The 27500-nt window shown below is 27.3% G+C and overlaps 1 protein-coding gene and 1 long non-coding RNA gene across 3 annotated transcripts in view; one reads left to right on the top strand and one right to left on the bottom strand.

The window, feature by feature from the left end:
* LOC145268160 (uncharacterized) overlaps positions 1 to 27500 on the bottom strand; it is a 110816-nt gene that overhangs the window by 65627 nt on the left and 17689 nt on the right. The window lies entirely within an intron of this gene.
* Positions 1 to 27500, top strand: part of LOC145268158 (phosphoenolpyruvate phosphomutase-like) — a 78364-nt gene that overhangs the window by 47737 nt on the left and 3127 nt on the right. For both annotated transcript variants that reach the window (XM_080123356.1, XM_080123357.1), the window contains 2 exons: positions 13534 to 13651; positions 26402 to 26481. In XM_080123356.1, coding sequence (XP_079979482.1) covers positions 13534 to 13651; positions 26402 to 26481 — 198 coding nt within the window. The remainder of the gene's footprint in view (positions 1 to 13533; positions 13652 to 26401; positions 26482 to 27500) is intronic.

Here is a 27500-nt window from a genome sequence, read left to right as displayed (position 1 = left end):
ATTGCTAACACTTGTTTTGATATCCATGGCATGCAAAACCTTGTCAGACCATTCTAAAATTCCCACACTGTATCTCAAAACACTGACTGCCCATGCATTTACTGCTTTCATTAAATTTCCTCCATACAGTTTCGACTTTGCAATTAGTTTCACTCTTCTAAGACTTTCTCCTTCATTTCTCTGTTCATGATGCCTACATCCTCCAACACTCCCAAATACTTATACCCTGTATCTTCTATTTCTTTCATGATTTCTCTATTCCATTCGAATGAACCTTTACTCCTCTTTTCATCACCAGCACCACACATTTACTAATCTCAAACTCCATCCCAATGTCTTCTGAGTATGTCCCCACAAGTTCTACCAGTCTTTCCATTTCCTTTTCATTTCTACCGAATATTTTCAAATCATCTATAAACAGTAGATGGTTAAGGCGTCTGTCACCAGATCCAAAGTTATACCCCAGTTTTTCTCTCTTCAAGAGGATGCTCAGTGGCATCATTATCATTACAAAAAGAAGTGGCGATAACACATCTCCTTGAAATATCCCACATTTAATGCCAACCTGCCCCATCTCCTCTCTGTTTGCTGTCAGCACCGTTTTCCATTGAGCCATACTTGTCTCCAAAAGCCCTACCACATTCTCAACAACCTTCATCATCAATAGTGTTTCACATATCCATTAATGAGGAACCATGTCATAAGCCTTTCTGTAATCGATCCATGCTACGCTCAGATTCCTCTTCTTCTTCGCATCCTGCATTAATGCTTTATCAATTAGTAGTTGCTCTTTGGTACGTCTCGAACCTTTCCGGCACCCCTTTTGTTCATCAGGAAAAACACCATTACTCTCAAGATGTTCATAAATTTTCTCTGCAAATATTCCAGTCAATAGTTTCCACATCAATGGCAGACATGTAATTGGTCTATAATTATTGGCATCTGTTCCTTTTGCAGGATCTTTCCTAATCAGTGTTGTTCTTTCCTTCACAAGCCAATCAGGGATATCTCCCGACTCTACAACTCTTTGCAGGGCAGTAGCTGCTGCTGCTGCTGCTGCTGCTGCTATTATGATAATAATAATAATAATAATAATAATAATAATAATAATAATAATAATAATAATAATAAAAACAAAAAAAACAACAACAACAACAACAACAAATACAGGGTGTCCACAAAGTCTGGCTACATTATGTAGCCAGACTTTGTGGGCACCGTGTAGATTGTTCCTTGCTAATAGAGTCAGATGGTTTTGTGGCCAGGTTCGAATCTCCCAACCAGCTGTAATCATAACTCCCTGCATTGATAGATTCCTGAAAGGATGAAACATAGGTATTAAAAAAATTATCATAGTAATTATATATATATATATATATATATATATATATATATATATATATATATATATATAGGGTGCCCATAAAGTCTGGCTACATAATCTACATGGTGCCCACAAAGTCTGGCTACATAATGTAGTCAGACTTTGTGGACACCCAAAGCACTGAATAGTTACTATTAACTTTGATTAAACAAAAGTTGTAGTGACTTCCACCCCAAAAACATAATTGATTTTTTCAAACTTCCGTAATATTAAGTAACATTATCTCATTTTTATGTTAGCAATTGAGCGCAGATACAAGACTAAGTAGTAAAAAAAAAAAACTGACTGAAAATGAAACAAATAAAAAAACAGCACAATCTTTTCAGCTTTTCTTTATTTCTAATTTTAATACCTTATAACGACACCTGATTTTTGCAAGCCTGGAATTTTTTAAAACACAAAGCATTTTGTAATTTACATTGATTAGTCTTTGGTAACTTTATATGACCATTTATTAACTTAATCCCTTTGCAGCGTAGCAATAAAAGCGAACTTTATTTTTAATTTCTGTTTGCTGAGAGGTATTAAAAATGGAGAAAAAAAAGAGACTGAAGTGAAAATAGGTTAATCGCCCCCTCCCCCTATGTCGGATCGGATATCAATTAACTTACTGATCTGAAAAACCAGTATGAAACCCACTATGCCTTTTGACTCATCCTCTTCTCCAGACAACAAGCTTTTTCTTGTTCGCTGACAGTGAAATTTTAGAACGCTTTAGATTGCAACTATAACATGACTGTTACATTTTTTTCTAGGACCCAACACGTTGTATACAGAGACAGCCGCAATGTAACAAAGGATACTGTTGTTACATACGTGTCCTTCGTTACACCATGTATTTAATGATTTAGTTGGATTGAAGGGGACCCTGCCCTGATTTTTTTTCCTTTGATCATTTTTATTTGCCTAAATTTATTTTTATAATAATTTTGACTTGGATTAGGCGATCTGGAAGAAATACGTTTGCAAGTATTTAAGCCACACGAATCTTTATACTACTACTACTACTACTACTACTACTACTACTACTAATAATAATAATAATAATAATAATGATGATAATAATAATAATGATCATAATCATAATAATAATGCTCATAATCATAATAATAATGCATATATGTACGGCAGAACACACTGGTTCCCGTCAGATCACCGAAGTTAAGCAACTTTGAGTTGGTTAGTACCAGATGGGTGACCATTTGGGAATTTTAGACGCTGTATGTGCTCTCCGCTTATCTCGGCATTTGTTTCCAGTCATTCTGTACGCACTTCACTTGCCACTGGTATTTAACAATGTCGACTAAGGAGATGTGTGGTTGGAGATTGCGCACCTCCTGTCATAAAAATGTCATGCACAGGTATCCCTTCGTGGGTATCCATAGTTTGTCAAAGACTGAAGAACCCCCCCCCTATATATATGTATATATATATATGCATATAGCTCATACAATGCCGAGAATTCCCAAATGGTCTACCATCTGCTACAAACCATATCAACGTTGCTTAACTTCGGTGATCTGACGAGAACCGGTGTGTCAACGCGATTATGCTGTGTGAATATATATATATATATATATATATATATATATATATATATAGATATATAGATATATAGATATTTAGTAATGTGATTGATAATTTAAAAATCAAATTATAATTAAATTAAAAATCCGTTTCATAAGAGGGAACAACAACAAAATCAATTATTTGTACGATCGTTTCGGAAAACAGTGTTTTTATTGTGGTAGACATCAAGTTATGGACAATTATTATATATAGTTTTTTTATCAAACAAGGTTTCCTCATCAGCAAATATTGGGAAGGGTTTTTATTAAATGTAAAAGACACCATAAATAAACCTAGCATTAAAGTAAGGCAGATGTATCTGGAAAAAATTAAAATAAAGGTATGGATTTAAACTTGATAAGAAAATTAATATGGGTTAGAGATAGAAATAAAATAGAGTAAAATTATAAACGGAAAATAATCACAATAAACAAGAGGCAATATATTTTGGTTCCACATCTGGCCTAATAAAACATAGAATTTCAACGCACAAATATTCTTTTAAAAATAACTCTCTGTCAAACCAAACTACTCTATCCAAGTATATTTGGCAACTCAAAAATAACAATATTTCTTTCAAGTTGAAATGGCAAGTAATTGAATCTTGCAAACCATATAAACCAGGAGATAAATTTTGTGCACTATGTACAAAAGAGACCCTAAAAAATTTGATATATGAAGATATAAAAAATACAACCACCCTATTAAATTCAAGAGAGGAACTAATATTCACATGCAGTCATAAACATTGGTTTAAATTTAATAAATATAAACCACCTTAAATCATTAAAAATTACTTATTAGTAAAAATAGATTACAATATTTTTTTTATTATTCTGTAATAAATTAAGTTAGACTAATTATCTCCCTTACATTCTTTAATTAAAAAAATATGACTAATTATCCCCCTTGCATTATTTAATTATAGAAATAACATTATCCTCCAATTTCTTTCGAATTCTAAACCTTGGCATCCTTTAATCAAAAGTATGCTAACGGAAATAAATTATTACACAAGCGTTCTTTTTGAAAATTTATCATTTCATTAGCTGAAAAGCTATAGCAAGCATCTATATGATTACTTTAACCATAGTTCCTGATTTCAAAAGGCGAAAAATTAAAAGGTAAATATTTGTACGTATGTTTTTATGTATATATGTGTATATCTATGTATATATATGTATGTACTTTTTCATATATATGCATGTATATATTTGTGTATGTATGTATGTATAATATTGTACTTAAACTAAATTTATATTTATAATTTTACTCTATTTTATTTCTATCTCTAACCCATATTAATTTTCTTATCAAGTTTAAATCCATACCTTTATTTTAATTTTTTCCAGATACATCTGCCTTACTTTAATGCTAGGTTTATTTATGGTGTCTTTTACATTTAATAAAAACCCTTCCCAATATTTGCTGATGAGGAAACCTTGTTTGATAAAAAAACTATATATAATAATTGTCCATAACTTGATGTCTACCACAATAAAAACACTGTTTTCCGAAACGATCGTACAAATAATTGATTTTGTTGTTGTTCCTTCTTATGAAACGGATTTTTAATTTAATTATAATTTGATTTTTAAATTATCAATCACATTACTAAATATAAAATTAGCTCTAGGATATTTACCTATCGAGCTTATTATACATCTAAATTACAACGAGCACTTTTTCTTTCCCTGTATTTTAATTAAACTAGTAATTTTACTATTACATTAAAATACACTCTGCTCTTTAGACTATTGTTCTAATCTCCTTTAAAAGATATATATATATATATATATATATATATATATATATATATATATATATACGGCATAATCGTGTTGACACACACACATATATATATATCTATATATCTATATATATACTAGCTGTACCCGGCCACGCGTTACTGTGGCTCAGTTTGTTAAAATGGAACACATGTGAAAGTAGAGAAAAGTTTGATTCTTTTTTACAAGAGAATGTACAAATTATTTATTTTTTTTAACAGATGTTTAGAAAATAAACAGAAAAATACTTCCATCATGAATTATGCAAAAAAATAAATAAAATGTTGATTTAGTGTTTCAATATTATGCTTATAAATTACGATAAAACTTGCTGAGTATGCACTGTTTTACGGTTGTTGTAAAAATGGAACAGAAACTTAAATTTCGCTTTGTTTTAATCTTAATTTTTTAATTGTGCCCCCCCAAACGAATATAATCAAAACAGTAACATTCAACAAATTTACTTTATGTATATAAAGCACAAAATATTTATTTTTTAAAAATTAAAAAAAAAAAAAAAGTTAATAACGGAAGGGAAATAATTCCATTTTTAAACGAAAAAGTCAGTTTGGTATATCTTTTTGTTATTTTTTACATAAGTCCAGCTTACCATTCACATTGGAAATGTCGACATTTATAGGTTGTCGGGTACGTTTACAACGAATAAACACTCCAATCTAGTAGATGTATCAGAATTTTTGTAGGAATTTTTTACACCCCTATTACGAAACTGCGAATAAAATATAAAAATCTCGTAATTTCTCTTTTAAAAGTGGGTTGTTTATTTTCTTTATGGATTATACTTCCAAAATAAACTATTAAAGTTGTTTTAAAAGTAATAGAACTATATTGTTTTTTATTTTTTAAAAAACAGTAATGAATTTTACGAACTCAATATTTTTCAATTTTTAAACTTTAAAAATCTATCAAAATTTTTCTATTGATTCTATTTTTACGATATTTTCAGGGTCAATGTGAAATTTTATGCTCTTTCCAATAAACCGAATATAATATTTTAGACAAACGTTTTTTTTTTAATTCACGCCCCCCCCATTTTCAAGTGTCTAGTAAAAAGTAAATAATTAATTTACTCACCAAAGTTTTATATATCACAAATTGAAGAGAAAAGGTCAATAAGTAATATATTCAAATTTAAAACAAAAAAGTAGTGTTTTTTAGAAATTTACCTGTAAAGTTCGAAGTTTAAAACCTTTTTTTTAAACCACGTTGTTTGTTTTTTCTTTTCTTTTTTTATGAAACCTTGGTCCTTGCTTTAATTGAAAAAAAAAATAGGGGTTCAATTACATTTTTCGAGTAGTTATAAGCTTGGAAAGACAGGGGGTAGAATAATTCACGCCTCCCATTTTGAAATGTCTATTAAAAAGTAAATAATTTATTCACCAAAATGTTATATATCATCAATTGAAGAGAAAAGGTCAATAAATAATATATTCAAATTTAAAACAAAAAAAGTAGTGTTTTTTAGGAATTTACCTGTAAAGTCCGAAGTTAAAACCTTTTTTTTTTAAAAAAAACATGTTTGTTTGTTTTTTTTTGTTTTTTTTTAATGAAACCTTGGTCCTTGCTCCTTTAATTGGAAAAAAAAATTAGGGCATGAGTTACATTTTTCGAGGAGTTATAAGCTTGGAAAGACAGGGTGGAATTATTCACTATTTTTCACGAAATTTCTGACACACCTACCAATCTACCCATGTTAAGAACGGCTTTCGGAATAGACACCCCTAACCTTGCCAGAATACCCGAAAAACTATAAAAGTTGACTTGTCGAATGTGAACGATGAGTTGGACGTAATGTAAAAATGTACCGAATTTAAAAGGGAACGAAATTCAAATTTCTGTTCCATTTTTACAACCGTAAAGCAGAGCATTCTATGCAAATTTTACCTAATTTACTGTATTAATGCTATTTTTTTTAAGCAAAAAAAAAATATATATTTAGGTTTGGCTATAAATTCCTAAACTCATTTCACCCTAAATAATTTAGGTGACTGAAATAGGAATCTAATTGAATCTTTAATTTCCTGAATAGTATGCGAGAATTCATTTTTCTTCGAGTTATATCGAATTCATTAATACGGACTTTAGGAACTTTTTTCGTAATGTTACTGTAAAAATTATTTTTTATTGTTACAAATTACGATGCTTTATTTATATAAAAAAAGCAAAAATAAATGCTTGCGTTTTTTATTTACTACTGAAAACCATAACTTTAGTAAAGGTATTTTTTGTTTAAACAAAATAAAATATTTTCACTAAGAGTTAAGTAAAAATAATTAGTTCATTATATTCTGCGGTCATTATTTGAAAAATACTGCAATTTTCATTAAAATTGGTTAATTTCCTGATTTTTGGTGAATTTTTAAGTAAAAGGAGGAGTCAAAATGTGTATACACTTTGAGCGTCGGCATTCATTTTGTCTGTACCTACCATTTTTCGATGAATATTTCATAGGAAAGCGACCACGTGTGGTTAATTTAAATTAAATTTCAATCACATGGTTACATTATCAATAATCATGTGATTAAACCCATTGAAAATTTACCGATATTGTAAACACATTCTGTTTGCATTAAGCCTGTAGTGTTTTTTTTTTTTTTTGATGCAATGTTGGCAACTGAGATTTAAAAAAAACCCTGCGAGATAAGGAGAAAGAAATGTCCAGAAAATCGCTAGATTTTTAACTTTTATCATCTGAAATTTAAAAAAATCGCTAATTCCCCCCAAACTCCATATTTTAACTTCCTACCATAAAAAAATTATAAATATAGTATATTCAATATATAAAATGTTCCGTGTTTTCTCACTATATGTTTCTGGAATTATATTGAAGCGGTTCGCTCCCCATATTTTATCAGCTAGTTTTGCCTGTTTTTTTTTTTTTTCAGAGAGGGTATTTTTTTTGCAGGAAACAAATCATGAACTCAAACTTTTTATAATAAAAGTTAAATTGAAATATACTGCAAATTAAACATAACAATAATGGTGCAACATATTTTGAAATTAGAAAAATAAAAAAACCCAAAAAACTTTGTTTTAGCATATTAAAAGTATTTAGGTTGGTAGATAATTAAATTCTACTGTATTGGTATAAGTTTTTTTTTTTTTTTGCTGTTGTTTCTTGCTTTTTACAATTTTCGACTAAATACTTCTAAATAAAGCAGAGTTGCTTAGATCGTATTTTAAACTAAACTTCGGAGGTTGGAATGCCCCCCCCACCTAAAATGTACTTGGAAAGATCGATTTTATAGCGAGATTTAAGAATGGTTAGCCGAAAAAAGGTGAAAAACAAAACAAATAATCAATAAATAATTGTTACCAAAGGCAATAAATGCTACTTTTTTTTACTTACATGAATGAGTTTATTTTATGTTTTAAAGTATTTTCAAGCGCTTTTCTTTATTTTTTAATCTAAAATTGCAGGTGTGTGGGTGCCAAATATCTCCAGATTTTCTAGAATTCCCCGCTAGATTGCAAACGAAATCTCCAGATCTAGCAGGAAAACCGCTAAATTGGACACACTGGTCACGTGACGGGAAGCGGTAATAAATAATTGTCCCTAAATAAAAAAAATGGCCTATCGGTACAAAGAAAAATACCTATTTATCATAGAAAAATTAAGTATAATGTTATAATTAAAAAGAAATATATAAAAACACACATGGATATAGTAAACATATTATACTAAAACGTGGAAGCCATCCGTCCAGTGGTTTTTTAGACTTTTAATTGCGAACGAACCAAGAGTTACATTTATATATATATAGATATAAAAGTGAAAGTGTCTGTGTGTCTGTGTACATTTCTCTACGCAATAACTCTGTCAATTTTTAGTCTACAGACTCGAAATTTGATATACAGGGTACTAAGATTTGGGAAACTCGATGTGATCAGTTTTTGGCCAGAAATTTGACGATTAAGGAGTCAAAGTTCAACGATTTGACCTTTGAGAACTCTACCAAACTCCTCTGACAATTTTGGGTCTAAGCACTTGAAATTTTAGATATAGGTTCCTTCGACATGGAGCTAACTTAATAATTTGATTTGAGCCCAAAACAATAAATTTTAATGGGCCATAATAGGGGTCAAATTTAAAAAAAAAAATTGACCTCTGCGGTCTCTTCCAAATTACTCAGACAATTTCTGGTCTAAATATTTGAAATTTTACATAAAGGGTATTCAGAGATAGGGCAAGCTTTTTTCATCAGTTTGGGTTGAAAATTTTTAGTTACCAATATATAAATGTATGTATGTATGTCTGTTTGAATGTCGGCTTTAAACTTTCAATAGAGGCGATGGATTTTACCAAGATCAGTATCGTTTTAAAGTTCGATCTTTCATACGACAAATATCGAAAAATTGGCTAAAAACATTAATATCTTCCCCTTCAACTAGGCACTTTTCTACAGTGGGGGGGGGGCACTTTTTTCGCCGTTGATTCATGTTTTAAAAATGTCCCCATGGCCCAGTCATTGACGGCAGAAGCAGAAATAAATCGTAAGCTGAAGGATTTTTGTTTTGATTCTCGGTAGTGGCGCACAACCGCACAAGTCTTTATTTTTTAAAACTTTTTAAATCATTACTATATATTGCGTCCAATATAATCTATAATATAAATCTCATCTGTTTGTTTAAATGTATGTATATATGTGTGTATGTTTGTCTGCCTAAAACTTTCGACAGGCGACGGATTTTCACGATATCAGTATCGTTGTGAAGCCGACCTTTCGGACGACACATACGGAAAAATTGGCTAAAAACATTAATCACTTAACCCTCAACTGGGCGCTTTTTCGCCGATGTTTTCGAAAACCATCCTCTCTTTTCGATTGACTAGCCTAAATTAAACCTACATCACTTTCGGTTTGGCGATGGGCGAAACAGCAAAGACGTAACGTTTTTTTTTTCATGTTCTTTTCCTCCTTCGCGGTACGGGTTCAAGCCTGCCTGCCTACAACCTCTTCTTTTTGTTTTTGTTTTTTTGGCTCAACACACACATTCAAACACCCGGGCAGGGCAACATATATATATATATATATATATATATATATATATATATATATATATATATATATATATATATATATATATACGAGGTGGATAAATTTTAAAAAATAATTAAATATTTACATACATCAAGAATTCAACGTAAACAACAATGCGATTAAACAGCTGTACGATCGTCTACAAAAGAAAAAAGTGACTTCGTATGATTCCTTTAAATTCAGGATTTTTCAAAGAAAGTGTCTCCTCATCAAAAGGATAAAAAATATTCTTCTCATCATAACTTTTCGTTGTGGTCCCAAGCATTCTAATGACAATGGCTATCATCTTGACTTTTCTATATTTCCATAGACAAATAAATATCATTTCAGATCTTGATATTTATTTTCATGTTCTTTCTCTTGTATTGAAAGTCAATGACTGCGCAAGGTCTTGTTTTTGGTTTACTACTACTACTACTGCTAATGATAATAATAATAATAATACTGATACTAATAATACTAATACTAATAATACTACTACTACTAATAATAATAATAATACTAATACTAATACTACTACTACTAATAATAATAATACTACTAATAATACTAATAATACTACTACTACTACTACTACTACTACTAATAATAATAATAATAATACTAATACTACTACTTATAATAATACTAATAATACTAATACTACTAATACTACTACTAATAATAATAATACTACTAATAATGACAATAATGATACTACTACTAATACTACTACTACTACTAATAATACTACTAATAATACTAATACTACTACTACTACTAATAATAATAATAATACTAATAATAATGACAATAATGATACTACTACTAATACTACTACTAATAATAATACTACTACTAATAATAATGATAATACTAATACTAATACTACTACTACTACTAATAATAATAATAATAATACTGATACTATTAATACTAATACTAATACTACTACTACTACTAATAATAATAATAATACTAATACTACTACTAATAATAATAATACTACTAATAATACTAATAATACTAATACTACTACTACTACTACTACTAATAATAATAATACTAATACTACTACTTATAATAATACTAATAATACTAATACTACTAATACTACTACTAATAATAATAATACTAATAATAATGACAATAATGATACTACTACTAATACTACTACTACTACTACTAATACTACTAATAATACTAATAATACTAATACTACTACTACTACTAATAATAATAATAATACTAATAATAATGACAATAATGATACTACTACTAATACTACTACTAATAATAATAATACTACTAATAATAATGATACTACTACTACTACTACTACTACTACTACTAATAATAATAATAATAATAATAATAACATATACTATTAGTATCCTGTCCCTCTATAAGGCCACCATTCGCCCATGTATCGAGTATTGTTGTCACATTTGGCCTGGTGCATCTGCTACTAGTCTCGCACTCCTGAACGGGGTTTACAAGAGAGTCGCTAACCTGATAGGTCCTAAACTGTCACCTAAGCTTCAACCTCTGTCCCATCGACGAAATGTTGCATCCTTTTCCCTGTTCTACAAGTATTTTAATGGTGAATGCTCTGACGAACTACAAGCACTTGTACCCTCGACAAACTCGACAAGCAGCAAGATCCCACCCCTTCACAGTAGAGATCCCTAGATGCAAGAAAGCCTTCTATTCCAATAGTTTCTTCCCTAAAACTACTAGACTTTGGAACTCCCTTACGGGATTCTGCTTTTCCATCTATACTGAAAGCAGAAGTTCATGTGTAATGTGAACAAACATCCTGCTGCTCATATCCCTGCAACTTATGTCCCTGCGTGACACTGTGCGTGTTTGGGGTGAAAATGGAATGAAATTAAATTAAAAAAATTAAATTTTAAAAAAAAGTAAAATGAATGAGTAAAACTAAAATTCCAGGTATGTGTAAAGGATAAAAATGTTCAACAAATACATCTTCCGGCAAAGTCACGAAATCACATCGTGAGTTTATTGCGGAAAAAATAAATGGTGTGTAGACATCAAATCCTTATTTTTTATTTTTTGGGGCTTGTTTTTGTGAAATATTATTATGAAGTATTTTGTGAAGATAAAATATATTGAGAAATGCATATTTTGTATTGAGAAATAAAGTTATCCAAAATGACCGTCCATTTGGACCATACTGGATAACTCTACCTAGTGTTTACAGATTTAAAATGTGTTTTTCTTAATACAAAATGTGTATTCCTCAATAGATTTTAACTCGAAAATATTTCTCATATAATAATATTTAACAAAAATAAGAAACTTTTAATGTCTACACATAATGTTTTTCCTTGCAATAAATTCTCACGCCGTGATTTAGTAACTTTGTCCATTTTCCTTGCCGGACATTCGCTTATCTGTCTGAAACAAGTACCATGCTTTAAGTTTTTATCATTGATTGTTTAAAGTGTTTTACAAAGGCTAGAAAAATCCATTTGTGTTGTTATTATAACCACATGCGACTAACTGAAGTCGTTTAATAAAAGTGAATGCGAAATATCTTTGTTACTTAAACTTGGAAACATCGTACAATATGTAAATGTGTACGCAGATGTTAAATGCCAGTTCCTTACGTCGTTCGATTCAGGAATTAACTGGGTGCCATAGACTATCATAATGTTTCAGATGCACAACTGGATTGGTTATATCAGCTGTTTGACTATTCTCCATATTTTTAGAAGGTAAGAAAACACCCAACGCAAAATACCTACAGCTTTTCAACACGGTTTTAAATAGACAAGTCCGCATAAAAGGTAACGTGGCTTTGTATTAGCACTTATCACGTCAATGACACCAAACAATGTAGTTTAACAGGTAAAAAAATAAAATTAACGAAATTTTAAACAACAAATATATGTATACAACTGCAACATTTTGAAAATGATAAAATGTTAATTGTTGTTTTTAAACGTAAAGAAACTTCCTGAATAAAAAAAAAGCAGCACAACATTCTTCAATTAACGACGGATATTTGTCCAGCTGGGTTTGTATTACTGTACACATAGATTCGGGGTTTGTACTACTGTACACATAGATTCGAAAAAGTTGTCAAAAAACAAATATATAACAAATAAATGTTATCAAAGACAAGATAAGTTACTTTTCTACCAAACTGGATATATTTTTTGTGTTTTTATTCAATGTAACATGTTTATTCAGTTCGAAAAACATGCAGTGTTTACCGATATATTGGAAAATTCAAGATGGCGTCTGACTCTCTCTTTAACATGGTAAGTTTGGGAAAAGGTGTTATAAATAATAAACTAGACAAAACACAATTAAAAACAGCGAATATATGTCAACTTATGTCATGGTAATATATATTGAGCGAGTTTTTAACAGTGTTTTGTCTAGTTTATTATTTACAACACCTTTTCCTGAACTTACCGTGTTAAAGAGAGAGTTGGGCGCCATTTTGAATTTTCCAATACATCTGTAAACACTGCGTGTTTTTCGAGATGAATAAACATGTTAAATTGAATAAAAACACAAAAATTATATCCAGTTTGGTAGAAAGGTAACTTATCTTGCCTTTGATAAGATTTATTTGTTATATATTTGTTTTTCGACAACTTTTTCGAATCTATGTGTACAGTAATACAAACCCCCCATTAATTATTTTCAAAATATGAATATAGTAAAGTAGTTAAATCTAAGGATTCCAACATGTTTTCTCTATTTTGTATTTTAGGCTTGTAAAGATACTCAGAATGATCCAGATTTTTGTATTGTTGCAAGAGTTGAAGCATTCATCGCTGGCTGGGGATTGGATGAAGCCCTTCGCAGAGCGGAGGCGTATCTGAATGCTGGTGAGTTACTCTAGCTCTCTTCACGACCACTACTAATTGCAGTGTACCATACACAACACATCATATGCTAACTTCGTTTTAAAGTCAGATTTAGATTTTAAAAAGCTCCTGGAGAGAATTGTTGGCTGTTTCATTATGTATGTCTATATTCCTCTACCCCACGTCTAACAAAAATGTGCAATCTTAGCTATCATAGGTTAAATAGAAAACATGGCGACCCGATGCTGACGTCACTTGGAAACTCTAAATTGCGAAATTCGGATATAAGAAACGAAGTACGCATTAATAGTTTTTCACGCAAAAATGAATGAATAAATAAAAAATAAAATAAAATAAAAAAATAAAAGAAATAAATAAAACCGATTTTTCTTTCTGTCTCCTCTTTTTCAGGCAATATTTTTACCTAAATCTTTTGAAAGCAATTCATTTATTTCATTTTTCATTTTTTCGGACAATTTATTACCTAAATATTTTGAAAGAGATTTGTTCATTTAAATATTATTTTAATTATGTTTTATTACATTTCATTTATTTCATGTATTGTGAAATACGAAAATGAGTACACAAATCTCGTAGTGAATCGATCTAATAAAATAGTGAATATATTTAATAAAATAGTGAATCTATCTTATAAAATAGTGAATTTATTTAATAAAATAGTGAATTAATTTAATAAAATAGTGAATTTATTCTAATAAAATAGTGAATTTATTTAATAAAATAGTAAATTAATCTAATAAAAAAGTGAATTTATTTAATAAAATAGAGAATCTATGTAATAAAATAGTGAATCTATCTAATAAAATAGTGAATTTATATAATAAAATACTGAATCTATCAAATAAAATAGTGAATTTATTTAATTAAATAGTGAATTTATTTAATAAAATAGTGAATCTATCTAATAAAATAGTGAATATATCTAATAAAATAGTGAATCTATCTAATAAAATAGTGAATCTATCTAATAAAATAGTGAATATATTTAATAAAATAGTGAATCTATCTAATAAAATAGTGAATATATTTAATAAAATAGTGAATCTACCGAATAAAATAGTGGATCTATCTAATAAAATAGTAAATTTATTAAATAAAATAGTGAATCTATCTAATAAAATAGTGAATTTATCTTATAAAATAGTGAATCTATCTAATAAAATAGTGAATTTATCTAAAAAAAATAGTGAATCTATCTAATAAAATAGTGAATCTATCTAATAAAGTAGTGAATATATTTAATAAAATAGTGAATCTACCTAACAAAATAGTGGATCTATCTAATAAAATAGTGAATTTATTTAATAAAATAGTGAATCTATCTAATAAAATAGTGAATCTATCTAATAAAATAGTGAATGTATTTAATAAAATAGTGAATGTATCTAACAAAATAGTGAATCTATCTAAAAAAATAGTGAATTTATTTAATAAAATAGTGAATCTATCTAATAAAATAGTGAATCTATCTAATAAAATAGTGAATGTATTTAATAAAATAGTGAATCTATCTAATAAAATAGTGAATCTATCTAATAAAATAGTGAATCTATCTAATAAAATAGTGAATTTATTTAATAAAATAGTGAATCTATCTAATAAAATAGTGAATTTATCTAATAAAATAGTGAATTTATTTAATAAAATAGTGAATTTATCTAATAAAATAGTGAATCTATCTAATAAAATAGTGAATCTATCTAATAAAATAGTGAATTTATCTAATAAAATAGTGAATTTATTTAATAAAATAGTGAATCTATCTAATAAAATAGTGAATTTATCTAATAAAATAGTGAATTTATCTAATAACATAGTGAATTTATTTAATAAAATAGTGAATCTATCTAATAAAATAGTGAATTTATCTAATAAAATAGTGAATTTATTTAATAAAATAGTGAATTTATTTAATAAAATAGTGAATTTATTTAATGAAATAGTGAATCTATCTAATAAAATAGTGAATTCATTTAATAAATTAGTGAATTTATTTAATGAAATAGTGAATTTATTTAATAAATAGTGAATTTATTTAAAAAATAGTGAATTTATTTAATAAAATAGTAAATTAATCTAATAAAAAAGTGAATTTATTTAATAAAATAGTGAATTTATTTAATAAAATAGTAAATTAATATAATAGAATAGTGAATCTATCTAATAAAATAGTGAATTAATTTAATAAAATAGTGAATTTATTTAATAAAATAGTGAATCTATCTAATAAAATAGTGAATTTATTTAATAAAATAGTGAATCTATCTAATAAAATAGTGAATTTATTAAATGAAATAGTGAATTAATTTAATAAAATAGTGAATTTATTCTAATAAAATAGTGAATTTATTTAATAAAATAGTAAATTAATCTAATAAAAAAGTGAATTTATTTAATAAAATAGAGAATCTATGTAATAAAATAGTGAATCTATCTAATAAAATAGTGAATTTATCTAATAAAATAGTGAATCTATCTAATAAAATAGTGAATCTATCTAATAAAATAGTGAAGTTATTTAATAAAATAGTGAATCTATCGAATAAAATAGTGAATCTTTCTAATAAAATACTGAATCTATCTAATAAAATAGTGAATCTATGTAATAAAATAGTGAATCTATCTAATAATATAGTTAATTCATTTAATAAAATAGTGAATATATTTAAAAAAAATAGTGAATCTACCTAATAAAATAGTGGATCTATCTAATAAAGTAGTGAATCTATCTAATAAAATAGTGAATCTATCTAATAAAATAGTGAATTTATTTAATAAAATAGTGAATCTATCTAATAAAATAGTGAATCTATCTAATAAAATAGTGAATCTATCAAATAAAATAGTGAATTTATTTAATAAAATAGTGAATTTATTTAATAAAATAGTGAATTCATTTAAAAAATAGTGAATTTATTTAATAAAATAGTGAATTTATTTAATAAAATAGTGAATTTATTTAATAAAATAGTGAATCTATCTAATAAAATAGTGAATTTATTTAATAAAATAGTGAATCTATCTAATAAAATAGTGAATTTATTTAATAAAATAGTGAATTTATTTAATAAAATAGTGAATTTATTTAATAAAATAGTGAATCTATCTAATAAAATAGTGAATTCACTTAATAAAATAGTGTATTTATTTAATAAAATAGTGAATTTATTTAATAAAATAGTGAATTTATTGAATAAAATAGTGAATTCATTTAATAAAATAGTGAATTTATCTAATAAAATAGTGAATTTATTTAATAAAATAGTGAATTTATTGAATAAAATAGTGAATTCATTTAATAAAATAGTGAATTTATTTAATAAAATAGTGAATTTATTTAATAAAATAGTGAATTTATCTAATAAAATAGTGAATTCATTTAATAAAATAGTGAATTTATTTAATAAAATAGTGAATTTATTTAATAAAATAGTGAATTTATTTAATAAAATAGTGAATTTATCTAATAAAATAGTGAATTTATTTAATAAAATAGTGAATTTATTTAATAAAATAGTGAATTTATTTAATAAAATAGTGAATCTATCTAATAAAATAGTGAATTCACTTAATAAAATAGTGTATTTATTTAATAAAATAGTGAATTTATCTAATAAAATAGTGAATTTATTTAATAAAATAGTGAATTCATTTAATAAAATAGTGAATTTATCGAATAAAATAGTTAATTTATTTAGTAAAATAGTGAATTTATCTAATAAAATAGTGAATTTATTTAATAAAATAGTGAATTCATTTAAAAAATAGTGAATTTATTTAATAAAATAGTGAATTCATTTAATAAAATAGTGAATTTATCTAATAAAATAGTGAATTCATTTAATAAAATAGTGAATTTATTTAATAAAATAGTGAATTTATTTAATAAAATAGTGAATCTATTTAATAAAATAGTGAATCTATCTAATAAAATAGTGAATTCACTTAATAAAATAGTGTATCTATCTAATAAAATAGTGAATTTATTTAATAAAATAGTGAATTTATTGAATAAAATAGTGAATTCATTTAATAAAATAGTGAATTTATTGAATAAAATAGTGAATTCATTTAATAAAATAGTGAATTTATCTAATAAAATAGTGAATTTATTTAATAAAATAGTGAATTTATTTAATAAAATAGTGAATTTATTGAATAAAATAGTGAATTCATTTAATAAAATAGTGAATTTATTTAATAAAATAGTGAATTTATTTAATAAAATAGTGAATTTATCTAATAAAATAGTGAATTCATTTAATAAAATAGTGAATTTATTTAATAAAATAGTGAATTTATTTAATAAAATAGTGAATTTATTTAATAAAATAGTGAATTTATCTAATAAAATAGTGAATTTATTTAATAAAATAGTGAATTTATTTAATAAAATAGTGAATTTATTTAATAAAATAGTGAATCTATCTAATAAAATAGTGAATTCACTTAATAAAATAGTGTATTTATTTAATAAAATAGTGAATTTATTTAATAAAATAGTGAATTTATTTAATAAAATAGTGAATTCATTTAATAAAATAGTGAATTTATCTAATAAAATAGTTAATTTATTTAGTAAAATAGTGAATTTATCTAATAAAATAGTGAATTTATTTAATAAAATAGTGAATTCATTTAAAAAATAGTGAATTTATTTAATAAAATAGTGAATTCATTTAATAAAATAGTGAATTTATCTAATAAAATAGTGAATTCATTTAATAAAATAGTGAATTTATTTAATAAAATAGTGAATTTATTTAATAAAATAGTGAATCTATTTAATAAAATAGTGAATCTATCTAATAAAATAGTGAATTCACTTGATAAAATAGTCTATCTATCTAATAAAATAGTGAATTTATTTAATAAAATAGTGAATTTATTTAATAAAATAGTGAATTCATTTAATAAAATAGTGAATTTATCTAATAAAATAGTGAATTTATTTAATAAAATAGTGAATTTATCTAATAAAATAGTGAATTTATTTAATAAAATAGTGAATTCATTTAAAAAATAGTGAATTTATTTAATAAAATAGTGAATTCATTTAACAAAATAGTGAATTTATCTAATAAAATAGTGAATTCATTTAATAAAATAGTGAATTTATTTAATAAAATAGTGAATTTATTTAATAAAATAGTGAATTCATTTAATAAAATAGTAAAGTTATTTAATTAAATAGTTTATCTATCTAATAAAATAGTGAATTTATCTAATAAAATAGTGAATTCATTGAATAAAATAGTGAATTCATTGAATAAAATAGTGAATTTATTTAATAAAATAGTGAATTTATTTAATGAAATAGTGAATTTATTTAATAAAACAGTGAATTTATCTAATAAAATAGTGAATTTATTTAATAAAATAGTGAATTTATTTAATAAAATAGTGAATTTATTTAATAAAATAGTGAATCTATTTAATAAAATAGTGAATCTATCTAATAAAATAGTGAATTCACTTAATAAAATAGTGTATCTATCTAATAAAATAGTGAATTTATTTAATAAAATAGTGAATTTATTGAATAAAATAGTGAATTCATTTAATAAAATAGTGAATTTATTTAATAAAATAGTGAATTTATTTAATAAAATAGTGAATTCATTTAATAAAATAGTAAAGTTATTTAATTAAATAGTTTATCTATCTAATAAAATAGTGAATTTATCTAATAAAATAGTGAATTCATTGAATAAAATAGTGAATTCATTGAATAAAATAGTGAATTTATTTAATAAAATAGTGAATTTATTTAATGAAATAGTGAATTTATTTAATAAAACAGTGAATTTATCTAATAAAATAGTGAATTTATTTAATAAAATAGTGAATTTATCTTATAAAATAGTGAATTTATTTAATAAAATAGTGAATTCATTTAAAAAATAGTGAATTTATTTAATAAAATAGTGAATTCATTTAATAAAATAGTAAAGTTATTTAATAAAATAGTGAATTCATTTAATAAAATAGTAAAGTTATTTAATAAAATAGTGAATCTATCTAATAAAATAGTGAATTCACTTAATAAAATAGTGAATATATTTAATAAAATAGTTAATTTATTTAATAAAATAGTGAATTTATTTAATAAAATAGTGAATCTATCTAATAAAATAGTGAATCTAATAAAAACATTTATACGCAACTTCCCTTTTGTTTACAACGTTTTCTTTTTTTTGGTCGAAATTCTCATTAAATTCAAAACATTGCAGTAAAAAGGTTGTCTAAAAAATAATCGGTTTTATTTTTATTTATTTATGTATGTTGCTCTCAAAAATTATTAAAATACATTTCATTTCATATATCCGGATGTCACAATTTGAAGTTTCAAGTGACGTTTGCGTCAGGCGGCCATGTTTTCTATTCAATCTATGATAATCAAGATTGCCTCAAACGGTTAAATTTTGTAGACGTGTTATAGTTTTGATGTACATAACAAAAGTGAAGATTAAAAGAAAATGGTTCCTTTCAGATGAATATTTATAGAAGAGTTTTGTAAAACCGATTATAATGTAAATATTTCACCCAAAATCTAAATGGATAAATGTTTTAATAACAAAAATAAAAGTCTTTATACATTCATGCCCGCCCAGTAGGTCGAAGGACGGAGTACTGTTGTCACATCTTGGCAGGAGCTGCTAGAAAGAACTTATCCTGCCTTGACAGAGATCAAAATAGACTTCGTAGCCTAGTAGGAGATGCTTTTTTTCTTCTTCCCTGCAACCTCTCTCCCACAGAAAAGACGTCTCTGCTTTATCATTATTTTCATGGCAAGCGCTCCAATCTATGGTCCCCTGCCCCCAAGCTGACTTTCACGAAAACCACTCGTTTACTGAAACCATTATCAATAATTTCCCCCACTCTTTATCTGTGCCTAAACCTAAACGCAGATTCCGTGAACAAAGCTTCTTTCTTAGAACTGCACGCCTGTGGAACTCTGTTCCGTTTGCCTGCTTTCCAACTGACTACAATATGATTGTCTTCAAGTCTAATGTAAACAAGTTTTTGATGAACAGTTCCCTTTATGTAATTCAATTTATCAAATTTACACTATTAATGATTACTACAACATTTTCCCATTGACTACTGTACACTCATTAACCCTTATCCTCGAGTGGTCTCTGGGTCTTGATATGTGGTGATTCCTTTGTAAAAAAAAGAAATAGATGTAACTTTCAGCAAAGCTAGGACTTTTTACTTCAAAATTTGATACGTATATTAAAATAAATGGTGACTTTTTCGAGTAGTGCCTTTCAATTAAAAATGCCCTCCTTACTTGAAGGAAACTATAAATACTTTAAAAATGTTTCAAATGAATTCAAAACAATAAACACTCAAGATGAGAACAGTAGTCCGGGGAATCAAAATAATATGAATAATCAATCCTCATCTAAAAAAATTCAGAACCACAAAATAGGCTTCGTGGCTTTTTGGTGCCCTTTTCTCTTCCCTGCAACCTCTCTCCCACAGAAGAGACGTTGCGAGCCTGTCTTTGTTTTATCATTATTTCCATGGCAAGTGCTTGTCTGAGCTCCAATCTCTGGTCCCCCCTTGCCAATCTTTCATGATAAACACCCGTCTAGCTGAAACCACTGTCAAAAATTTTCACCGCTCTTTATCTGTGCACAAAACCAAAACGTAGATTCCATGAACAAAGCTTCTTTTTTAGAAGTGCACCACTGTGGAGTGTGGAACTCTGTTCCGTTTGCCTGTTTCCCACCTGACTACAACCTGAATGTCTTTAAGTCCAACGTAAACAAATTCCTGATGAACCGCCCCCTTAAGTAAGACACTTTATCAAATCTCCAATACTAACGTACTGTCTAGTAATAACCCTTATCCCCGATTGACTGCCGGGCCTTGATAAGTGGTGACCACCTTGTAAAAAAAAAAAATTAAAGCCACCTTTATTGTTCCTGATATTCGTAAACGACCCATCTGATGAAATTGTATACAAGATGGGTGTTACATGATAAGGGCTGTCCCCTTTTCATGTAAGTATAAAAATAGAGAGATTTAGTTAAAATGAAAATGAAATAGAATAGACGAAATTCGAACCTCGTAAATTAGGTTTAGAAATAGATTATGAGAGAGAATTAGAAAATGGAATGTAAAACAAACGATTGTTTAGCTTAGAGATAAAATAGTTTAAAAAAAAGAATGTACGTTGACAAGTCTGTTATGAAAAATTCAATTGAGGAATGCAACTATACAAGATAATTTAATAAACATGTTTTTAACATATAGGAAAAATAGGTTATTGGGAATATAGGTTAAAATTCCTTTTGTAAACAAAGGAAAAAGTTTTGGACACGCATGTCCAGAACACGTGAAAGAAGACACATGTTTTAACATGTGTATGACATCATGGAAAATGGGAAGTTCTAGATATAGTTAGAAAACTTTAGAGTTAAGGAAGGAAAAACTGGGGGAGAGTGAGAGAGAGTCTGAGGTCGACAGACGACAGTCCATTTGGGATTCGAACGTCTAGAAGTGAGACGGTCACTTTTGAAACTTAGAATGTGAAGCTTTGAATTCTTGACTCAGAAAACCACGGCCATGTGTTTTTATAAATGTCGTCTTTGTGTTGTGATTCTACCAAAAGGTAAAGTGAAAATTGTCATTATATGTCTATATATCTGTGTTATAAAATGTCTTGACATACACATCTTACATACACGTCTCGACATCTCATATCTACAATGTGAACTCTACATCTCATATCTACACTAAGACTGTCTGAACACTGTTTCTTCACTCTAAGAGCTTCTTCTTCCATCATATCTACACTTCTAAGTACGAACATTTTATAAATAAGAATCTCTTACAACAACACCCCTCAACAACATCATTTGTAATAAGACTCTCTCTTAAAATAAGCCCTAAATATAACAAAAACGATTTGGTGGCCGTTGACCAATTTGCATCAACGACGCAAAACCGAACCTGGGGTATATACAATAAATACAATTTGGAGCCGTAGCGACCAGACCACCCAGCAAGGGTGAGTTAAAAAAAAAAAAAGAAAAAAACTTCGGTTACCACGAAAAGAAAAAAAAAAAAAAGAAACACAACGTTTTAAAAGGGTCCAAGATAATTAAAATAAATAAATAAATAAATAATACCACGGAAAAAAAATCACACGATCACACAAATGCGAACAAAAAGAAAGAAAAAAAAATTTTGAACATACACGCACACAGAAAACTAAAGTTTACAAGAAAATATTAAAAAAGAAAAAAAGGCCGATATGCCGTAATGAATGATAAAAGAGATACGGTCAGTTAAAAAAAAAAAAAAACTATCCACGAATATTTCATTCATAAATAAAATAAAAACACGGTTGCACACAAATAGAAAATGTGTGTCATTCATAAAAATATGTGTTAATGTCTGAATTGTTTACAAACACAGAAATCAACAACATCTCTTACAACAACATCCCTCTTAATAAAAGACTCTCTTTTAGTGAAACCCCTATATAACATGGGTATATTTGCTAATAATCTCACATTCTATGCCAGAAAAACTCTACCAAACTCCTCGCTTATTTTCAGAATAAACAATGTAAATTTTAGATATAGGTTCCTTGGACATGGATCTAACTTAATAACCTGATTTGAGCCCAAAACAATAAATGTTATGGGGTCATAATAGAGGTCAAAGTTGAAATAATTTGACCTCTGCGGTCTCTACCAAATTACTCAGGCACTTTCTGGTCTAAACATTTGAAATTTTACATAAAGGGTATTTAGAGATACGGCAAGCTTTTTAATCGGTTGGGATCGAAAATTTGAGCTACCAATATATAAATGTATGTATGTATGTTTGCATGTCTACCTAAACTTTCGACAAAGGCGACGGATTTTTACAAGATCAGTATCGTTTTGAAGCTCGACCCTTAAGACGACAAATACCGAAAAATTGGCTAAAAGCATTAATATCTTCACCTTCAACTGGGCACTTTTCTACAGGGAGGGGTCGCTTTTTTCACCGATATTGTCAAAAGTCATTCCTTCTTTTCGATTGTCTATCCTTAATTTAAACATACGTCACTTCCGATTTGGCGGTGATCATAATAGCAAAGATGTCAGGGTTTTTCCCCCTTCTTTTCCTCCTTTGCAGTACGGGTTCGATCCTGCCTTTCTACTAACACTTTTTTTTTTTTTTGCTCAACACACACCTTCAAACACCCGGGCAACGCCGGGCACCCATGCTAGTATATATATATATATATATATATATATATATATATATATATATATATATATATATATATATATATATGTGTGAAAATGTCTCTGTGTGTCTGTCAGTTTGTGTACGATTCCCTACACAATAACTCTGTCAATTTTCGGTCTACAGACTCAAGATTTGACATAAGGGATGTTGAGATTGGGAAAAATCTTTTTGATCGGTTTTCGGACAGAAATCTGGCTGTTAAGGGGTCAAAGTTAAACGATTTGACCTTTGAGAATTCTACCAAACTCCTCCGTCAATTTTGGGTATAAACACTTGAAATTTTAGATAGAGATTCTTTAGATATGGATCAAACTTTATAATTTTATTTAAGCCCAAAACAATAAGTGCTAAGGGGTCCTTACCAACTTTTCTCTGTGATAGTTAAGGAAACCTATTATATAGAAAGGCATTACCGTGCATATGCACACTTTTTAATATATGCATATGCACATAAAGTTATAACCAGTACATAGGGCCGGAGACAAGCCGGGCTGAACTGCTAGTATATATATATATATATATATATATATATGTATAGTGAGACAGACAGACAGACAGACAAATTTACATAGTCGGTACACATGTATATATATGTATATATCTATATATACTACTTCATAATTAAAAATGTTCTTTACATAATTAAAAAAAATTCTAATCGATTTCATCTATTCCGTAATATGTTCAGCAGACATATATATATATATATATATATATATATATATATATATATATATATATATATATATATATATATATATATATATATATATATATATGTATGTGTGTGTGTGTGTGTGTGTGTGTGTGTGTGGAAATATGTTAAATTGTACTATACCAATCCTTTAATTTATGAAGCTCGATTTAACTACAGAGCACATAGCAAATAAATGACAAAAGTCTACATTCGAAATTTCAAGATGTTGACCATTTTACTGTTTGTTTCTTTAATATAAAGGTGATATGCGCAACTCATAGCGCAAAATCATTCATGTAATTATTAGGTCAATTATGGAATTTATTTCGCCCTTAACTCATCAGAAGAAAAAGTAATTATCAATTTTAACAGAAAATAAATGTATATGAACATGATTACAAAATCCGAAAATTGGGAGACAAGTTGAAATTATCTTTTTTCATTTTATTACACCATCTTTGATTTTTCAATTTTTTATTATTTAAATAATGACTAAACCGGGTTTTAAAAGAAAAGGTTGCAACAATGTTGTAGGAACTTTTTAACTTCAAATATCTGAACTCTTATTCTTAAAGTTCTACTCTTCTGTGTAACGAAAATCAAACTTCTTTACCCCATTGTTGATTGTTTCACTTATACGAATCTGATTATAGTTATATAAATTGCCAATACTGTCAAGAATTGTATAAATGAACTGATTTGAAGGAATAAACTATAAGATGATCATCATCATGAATTTTGGAATATGAATTTTTGTCATTTATATATATATATATATATATATATATATATATATATATATATATATATATGAGCAAACAGTTAATAAAATATGTTAAAAACACTTTGAAATGAGTTAAAAAAAACGTATTTAATCTGAAAAGGAAACACTAGATAAATGGATGATCCTTAATCAGCGAAGTTTCGAAAAAATACTCTACTTCTCATCAGAGGGTAGGAATTAGCAAAATGCGGGATCGGATTTTGCATGCAGAAGTATTTGATGAAACAACAAGTAAGTCAAAGATCTTACTTGAAAACAAAATAAGTTAAGCAGAGGGAATATGGTAAAGAAAAAGGTGATTACACATGAATGGATAGTCTGGTGGAAGATAAAAAATCCAGTGACGGTAAAATCCAAATGTAAAACTTCAAGAAAGTTAAAAGAATTTTATATATATATATATATATATATATATATATATATATATATATATATATATATATATATATATATAAGACTAGATTAAATTCTTGGATGCAATGCAGTGATTACAAGAAATTACTTAACTTACTGTGGAACTCTGTTCCGTCTGCCTGCTTCCCTCCGGACTACAACTTGGATGTCTTCAAGTCTAATGTTAACAAATTCCTAATGAACCGCCCCCTAATTAAACACCTCATAAAATCTCCTCACTAACGTGATGTACTTGCAATAACCCTTATCCCTGAGTGGCTTCCGGGCCTTGATAGGTGGTGATCACTGTGTAAAAAAAAAAAAAAAAAAAAAAAAATAAGGAGTTTTCCAATTTGGTTAAATTGTTATTTTCTTCATGTAGTTTTAAACGTCGAAAAACTTCCAAGTAATATTTTCAATTGGTTATTTAAGAATCATCTATTAAGATGGACGTGTAAATATCCAAGAATTTTTTCTTTATTATTAATGTTATGTTTACTTTTTACGGCCATTTCACGTTTCAGAATCCTTGATTTTGTTTAGACTTTAGACTGCTGCTTTAATAAATCGTTGTGATTAAGTCTGAAATTTTATCTATAAAAATTAAACGCAGGTGCCGACGCCATCGTAATGCACAGCAAAAAGAATAACCCATCTGATATCGAATCTTTTATGAAAGCATGGAATCAACAGGTATGATTTCTTTGATTCTACGTTCTTCCCCTTTGTTATTATTTTTTTATACTAAAGTATATTTGGTTTATTTCCAGAAATGGCAACCTCTGTAAATATTAAATTGAAGAAAAAACTACAAAAAAAAAAAAATATTCCACTTCAGGCGAAAGAGAAAATAGAGAGTACCTTAGGAAACAGCTACAAAATAGGGAGGAATCCTACAGGAAGTCTCCGAATTAAAGCGGAGCAATCCAACTGCAATTAATTAACTTGACCTCTTAAAAACTCCAAAAGCCTCAAAGTTTCAAAAGCTTCAAAAGACCGTTTATCAAAATAAATAGAAAACATATGCAAAATGGAAGATGCATCTCATCCTATCTGTACTGGAAAATAGGCAATCGGCAATGGTATGCAAAACAGTAAATAAAGTAATTGGAAGAAAAACCTCTTGTGGTCACATAACATTAGCTATAATGTGTTAGCCATCAGGAGTACCATTCTGGAACCATTCCCACTTTCCTACCACAACTGCAAAGAACATTTTTTTCTTTTTTTGTGTATCTAACATCAAACAGAATTTCTATGAACTTCTTCTTTCCAAGAACTTCCAAAACATGGAATACATTACCATGGGATTGCTTGCCTATGGGCTAAAACATGGTTGTCTTTAAATACTTGTCATAAAACTTCCTCACAAGTCATTACACTTTGTTCTTTCCATTCATTATTCTCAATCCTCTCATAATATTTTTCATCATTCAAATGTCAATCTTTTCATCTCATGTATCTTAGTCTTCGAGTGTATTTTAGTCTTGATAGGTGGTGATGCATTAATAAAAAAAATATAAATGTTGAAATAAAACAAGCTATGAATAAGTTTCCGGGCATGCAGTAATTGGTAAATTCGATGAGTTGGATTTCCTGATTTTGTTTGGAGTTTTCCAGGATCTCGGTAGGACAATTCTCCAGTAATAAGTTACGAAAACCGACTGGATTGCATCTGAAACATCCAGAAATTTCTTTCATTGTCACATTCT

The sequence above is a fragment of the Euprymna scolopes genome, chromosome 43 (genome assembly GCF_053919585.1).
Source record: "Euprymna scolopes isolate OS-2025 chromosome 43, ASM5391958v1, whole genome shotgun sequence".
Classification (NCBI taxonomy): domain Eukaryota; kingdom Metazoa; phylum Mollusca; class Cephalopoda; order Sepiida; family Sepiolidae; genus Euprymna; species Euprymna scolopes.
Note: the sequence above shows the minus strand (reverse complement) of the source record. Positions and strands in the feature narration are given on the sequence as shown.